Source organism: Alligator sinensis, unplaced genomic scaffold (genome assembly GCF_000455745.1).
Source record: "Alligator sinensis unplaced genomic scaffold, ASM45574v1 scaffold432_1, whole genome shotgun sequence".
NCBI classification, from domain to species: domain Eukaryota; kingdom Metazoa; phylum Chordata; order Crocodylia; family Alligatoridae; genus Alligator; species Alligator sinensis.
Genome location: NW_005841998.1, coordinates 2395264 through 2401776, shown reverse-complemented (window position 1 = coordinate 2401776; position 6513 = coordinate 2395264). Strand labels below are relative to the sequence as shown.

The 6513-nt window shown below is 42.4% G+C and overlaps 1 protein-coding gene across 2 annotated transcripts in view; it reads right to left on the bottom strand.

Moving 5' to 3' along the window:
• Positions 1-6513, bottom strand: part of PSME4 (proteasome activator subunit 4) — a 118765-nt gene that overhangs the window by 5557 nt on the left and 106695 nt on the right. For both annotated transcript variants that reach the window (XM_025201589.1, XM_006021587.3), the window contains 2 exons: positions 1107-1269; positions 521-654 (listed from right to left, as the gene is read on the bottom strand). In XM_025201589.1, the coding sequence (XP_025057374.1) occupies positions 521-654; positions 1107-1269 (297 nt within the window). The remainder of the gene's footprint in view (positions 1-520; positions 655-1106; positions 1270-6513) is intronic.

The following is a 6513-nucleotide window of genomic DNA, read 5'->3' as shown; positions in this document are numbered from 1 at the left end:
CCAAAGGCCTATCCATGTGTACCTCTCTGCATCTGGTCTCCTAGTTCCAGCAGGGGTGATTCTCTTAGAGGCAGGGCAAACAGGAGACAGTTCACTGGCACCTGTTCCATGCCCCCCATTTGGTGGAATTGTAGGGAAGCAGAGCCACATTGACAGTCTACTCCACTCCCGACCTTGCCAGAGTGGTAGTGGAAGGGGGGAGTGGAGCTGCAGGTCACCACAGACCCCTGTCACACCCACTTGTCAAATAGCAGGCCACTGCATAGAGCTAAGGTGGTACTGAAGTGCTCAAGCTGGGGTATGTAGCAGGGCTCTGTACATGCCTGTGTGTCTAAAATATTCCATTTTTGAAGTGCTTCAAAGTGCAGCTTCACTTTGCAGTGCTTGAAGTGTTGCATCTGCTCCCACCCTCTGTAACGAATGCATTCGTTCACAGCCTTTCATCAGAGGATAAGCAGCATATTTTAGATTTGCTATGTTAAAACAGGAAAAGGAATGGATTAAGAGTAGGTGTTCTTACCTCAATAGGCTGAGGATCATTCAGATGAGCACTGAGGTCCATCAACAGCTGGGGCATCCAGGTGGGTACATCATAGGGACTTGACAAAATACACGCACTAAGTCCTAGCACACCAGCATGGCGCTTAACCAAGTCTGCAATGGAAAGACAATAACAGAGCTGTGGCAGTATATGCTTCTAACATTTAAGATACGCTTCCATGGCAGACGCAGACCAAACTTCACTGTCAGTAATTCCAGCTCTTTCATTATTTTTAATGGAAAAGGCACACTGTAAAATCTACATTCCCTACTTTACAGCAGTATACTATTATTTATGATTTATGCTGCAAGATTATTCAATGCATCTATTTGAAATCAGGATTTTACAAGCAGGTCTCCTTCTCCCTGTGTCATGCACAGGCACAGGCAAAAGCAGAGACTGATGAACAAAAATCATCATGATGGTTTACAAACATTTAACTGTAAGTCTCTATAAGCAAACACCTGCACTGGGGGGCATGCTCACATAATCAGCTGGTGAAAGAACATAGAACATTTTAATCTTCCTTAGCCAGCTTTTTAAAAGGTAGAGCTTGCTTTTTTACCTCCAGAAGGAATGGTATCTGCTACGGTGCCAGGGTCTCGTTTTCTCTTTTTTGGTAACCTCATCTTGCAGAGCTGTTCAAAGTGAGTCTGCATGGGACCATCCATAGTGAGGAAGTTGCACTGTAACAGACCACTCAGTGTGGTAGCAGCCATTTCTCTCACCTGTGATAAAAGAGATCAGATGCATCAATTCCCATTTAATGTCACTGCTGCCCTTTTGAGCCTGTCAGTCAAGTCACTGTGTTTGAGAAGTGTTTCAAATTTTATCTCCTCATCGTCACAGGCATTAAATACCACCATTAATATTAAAATGGTCACTTACAAACAAACAAGCAAGCAAGCAAGCAAGCAAAATTGATAACCACAATACACCCGCAGTTAAAACCTCTCCTCCTACAAATAGCCAAAATTAGTGATCTATGCCCCGAGCCTTTTTTTGGAAAGGGTGGCATATAAAATTAATCATTCTTTGCTCCCACCATTTATTTAACTCCAGCTTTAAGCAACTTACACCGTAAGCTATGTGATTTTTTGAACTGCTAAAAATATTACGTGTATGCTGACAAATATGTCCTCTCAAGCAATTTACAATGCCTCTTATTTATACCTTTTCTACTGCAGTAATATCACAATTACAGAGATACCTGCTTTATCCATTAATGTAACCACTGTATTAAAATCAGTTTACATAGGAAACACGTAGATAACTTCTACTCTTCCATATTTTACTCACTCCGTGTGGAACACAAAAGACCTGACAACAGCAACATCATCTTCCTAGTGTGCAAATTTAAAAATGTAGGTTCACAATACAGATTACTCTAGGTGAATGTTGTGAAGCTGTCTACAGCACAGAGAATTAAAGACTAAAGCTACCTCCTTTCTAGTCATAATGCAAGAATTCTATGGCATCTAAGTAATAAAACTGATATTATTAAACAAGAGTAGTATGTAGTTACTAACTCAATCCTATAAAACTAAGGCACTCATTCACTTTACTGCCATGGGCCCTAGTCAAACCATCAGTAAAATTTCTTTATACCATCTCTGGTCACTCATTACCAAAAGTACAAGACAAATCACAATTTAAGCTGGTAAGTCATGCATTCTTAGTAAAATAGTTTATTTTTTAATTCAATTAAATTTATTTTTAATTGTATTTGCAGCCAAATTTACTGTTGGCTTCCAAAACTAGGTATGCTTACTCAGTCATGTCCCCATTCTTACTCTGTCATTAAAATCAATTAATTTAATAAAAGAGCTAGAACTATAGGTTCTGCCTTATCTCAAATGTGATCCTACCAGTAAGTTCACTTCTATTAAAGTTTCACACACATACTAGCTAACAAAAGACTCCAAACTTTTAAAAATCTGAGTTAAACTTGTTAAAAATATTGACAGCAGTTGCCACATTTGGCGGTAAGTACATACTGTTACACTTAACTGTAAGCAGAACGTTCATCTATCTAGAGTACAAACACCTACTAATGCTCCGAATCCAATGTAGAAGATTACAATAAATTACATCCTTGAACATAATGTTCTGAACTTCCACAAAGCAGCAAGTATAGCTGCAAGTGCTGTGATAATTAAACAGTGAGTTAACAGTAGACTCTTGAGACATCCTTCCCTTCCATTTATATTTCCACAGTGTATTAGTCAAACGTGATCAACTTTATTAACAGCATAGAAAAGTATGAAGTGAGAGCCTGCCAGTATTGGTTTTCAGCAATTGGTGAGCCTCATAAGGAGTATGCTATTAAATGAAACATGAAGTGCTAATGCAAGTCCCAGAATAGGAGGAAGCTTGGCTGTAAACTGAGCAAACTCACAAGGGATCTGTAGTCATTCACTTTACTGTTCACTGTATTAAAATCCATTTTCAATAGCCTCAGATTAAAAAAAACTTACTAACAGGAACCCATCGTTGAAAGGAACATTTAGAAATAATGCCCTTAAAATTAGAGGTGCACCAATACACTCGTCCATACTGTATCGGCAATGATAAAAGGAAATTTGACATTATCGGCAATTGGCTTTTCTTGGCTGATATGGCCAATAATGTCACTGATAAATGCAGCATGCATGTGCGCAGCTGCAGCATGCATGTGACCAGGAGTGCAGCTCGGCAGCTTGGAGAACAGCATCTGGATGGCAAATCTGTTGCGGGGGAAGGAACATTGGGGTGGGGGTGGAAACAAATCGAGGTCCCCACGGTAAGGGAGGGAGTGGGGCTGGGGCAGGGATAGAGGCTGCACAGCCGGGGCAGGGCGGGGCATGGGACAGAGCTGATGGCTCATCTGGGGGGCGCAGGGTGGCTCCCACCGTGGTGTGCATCCCTGGGGGGGGCACGGGGGGGGGGGAAATGTTCCCCCTCCCCCATCCCCCCCCCGATTTGTGTGTGGGGACAAAGCGGGCTGCCTGCTGTGCACTCAGGTCCAGGGCTGCTCCACCCTCTACCTGGTAGCTGCACTTGGCAGGGTGGGTGGCAGTGGTGCTGGGAGGGGGCCTAGAGCCACCCCAAAATTTGCAGTCGCCTCCCCTTCCAGTACTGCTGCCACCTGCCCCACCCAGCCCGAGCCTGAGCATAGCTGCTGGGAAGAGGCTGGAGCAGCCTGAGCCACAAGCATGCAGTGGGCAGCCCACCCTCACCCTGTGCAGATTTGGTGGGGGGCCTGCGGTGCAGCACATGCCCCCCACGCATCCCCCAGGGGTGCGTGCAGAGGCAGGAGCCACTCCCCTGGGCCCCTGGATAAGCTGCTGACATCACCCTGTGCCCTGCTCAGCAGGGCAGAGCCTGCCCTTGCCCCACTCCCTCCCTTACTATGGAGGCCTCAATCTGCTCCCCCCATGCCCCTTTCCCCCAACAAACTTACCAGCTGGATGCTGGTCTCCATGTTGCCAGGCTGAACATCAGCAATCGGTATCGGCCCAATAAACCTTTATCAGTGCACCCCTACTTAAAATTGTACATACTTATAGCTCTCACATAGCTGTATCACAGCTCACTAACAACTTAGATTTAAAAACCTACAGATTCATATGATGATGTAAAATCCAAAGAACAGAAGTGTTCTTTGAAATGTTTTTCATTTACAATAGATTTTCTAATATCCATTTATATAGAAGAAATCAAACTGCTGTCAGTGGCTTCCTTTTAGTTAATGATAACCGATAGTCTTTAGTGACGCACCAATACTAAAACAAAAAGGGAGTAAGCAAGCAAAATGAAGACAAACCCCACAAAGGAAAAGGTGGGATCAAGTAATCTCAAAAGAGTACACTGCACAACAAGTCAGCAAGTCAGTTGCCTAAATACCTTTGTAAGTGTGGGCTTAAGGTTCTTAAAAAGAAGACTACAGTGAAATAAAACAGATTCTAGCCAGGACATTTAATTGTGATATAGAGTAAATTAATAGAGATTTTTTGCTGCGTATAAAGTATAAAAAGAAAAAGAAAACAGCTGTTCTCTGGAGAACTTCCTAAAACAGATTAGAAGAGGAGAAAAGAGAATCGGAGAAAAGCCCCAATTGAAGCTGGCCTGAGGTAGGTTATATAAATTGACAGTCTGGTTCATTTAACACAGGGGTGGGCAAAATGCGGCCTGCGGGCAGGATGTGGCCCACCAGGCCATTTTATCTGACCCATCCGGCCCCTAAAAAATTTAGAAATTAATATTTATTTGTCCCAGCTGTGTTCATGCAACCCTCGATTCCAAAACTCAGTAAGTGTCCCTCCACTTGAAATAATTGCACACCCCCGTCAATCTCATTTTAAACGTCAGATGTTTTGCTGTTCAGAAAGTAAACATTTTAAGGGACCCTTGGGTGGATATGTGTGGGTGGTTTCACTTGTTAGATTTTAATATCAAAATGGAGCTGTATAATAAAGGCTGCAGAACATCAAGCACTAATTCCTGCATCCAACTAAATAACTTGTAGTTGGGACTAGTACATATCATTTGGAAAGGCAACTGATTCTAACACTTCAAGGAATAAAGAATCTGTTACTTCTATGCAAGATGTTCCAGTGGATAGCTGCCTTCACTTAGAAAAATCTGTCCCATATTTTCAATTTGATATCTCTAGCTTCAGCTTTTAGTCATTGGACAAATGTCCTCTCAGTTAAAGAATCTTGAAGCATCTGATACCCTTGCTCTACAAATATTCCAGACTGATCCAATCACTAATTAAACTCAACCCCGCCCCCGAATCATTTTAGAAGACAGGCTTGAACCAGACAGTACTCCAGTAGTGGTCGTCTCCCCGGTACGGTTTGCAGAGGCAATCACTTCCCTTGCCTTCAATCTATTTCTCTTGTCCGTATACCTCAGAATCACAATTGCTCTTTCACACACGAGCCAGCTCATGATCGTTAAAACTCCTTTCTGGTCAGCACCTTCACAGTGCATTAAAATTGGTGTTTTATTGCATCCAAGCCACCAAGCGATCCAGATTAATTATGTAACTGGAAAGTCTGTCATTTATTAATTTTGTACCACCTGAAAATTGTATCAGCAATGGTTTCATGTGGTGTTTTTTTCCCTTCAAATGACTAAGAAAGATGTTGGATAATGTTGAACTAAATGGTAAATCCTGCGACCCCCACCAAAATTTGAAGAGTTAAGGTTTAAAGAAAAAAAAAAAAAAAAAAAGTGAGCCATCAATTTTAACATTTTACTGAAAAAAAATGCTTCAAAAATTGAGAACCCATATGTTAAGTTTCAGCTCAAAAGAAAGATATAAGCCATTCAAAATTAGATTTTATACTGAAATCATAAGCTTCAACTTAAAAACAGAGCATAATGAAAGCAATTCTGTGGTAAATGCTGAACAGATTGGAATTTGCCAATCCCTATAAAAAAAAGGATTGTCACAGTAAAGCAAAGTTTCTATGGAAACAAGATCATAAGCACTTATTCCATAAACAAGCCTTTTCTTATTTATATCCGAGCAATACAAGGACATACCTTTTATCCAATATTTGCACATGGACTTATTAAAAAATGAACAAACCACTTAAAAAAAAATACTATCTAGTTGTTCTAAATGCCCTGACTGGAAAGGGTAACGTTAAACAGGCTCACTGGCTTATTCTAACACTACAGTATGTGACAGGTATGCAGAAGCTCTGCTGAAAAATGGAGTTGACACTACAGCAGGCGTCACCAACTGGTTGATTGCGATCAACTGGTCAACTGGAGAACCCCTGACAGTCGATCTCAGTCTGGGGGAGCCCCCCCAGACTGAGATCGACTGTCAGGGGCTCCACAATCGGGTGCGGTGGGACGCACATGGGGAGCAGCCAGGACACAGCCTGGGAGCAGTGGGATGTATGAGTGGTGGGATGCATGTGGCTGGGCTGAGCCGCCCCCCCTGCCACCAGGGTCAGGCAAGTGGGACAATC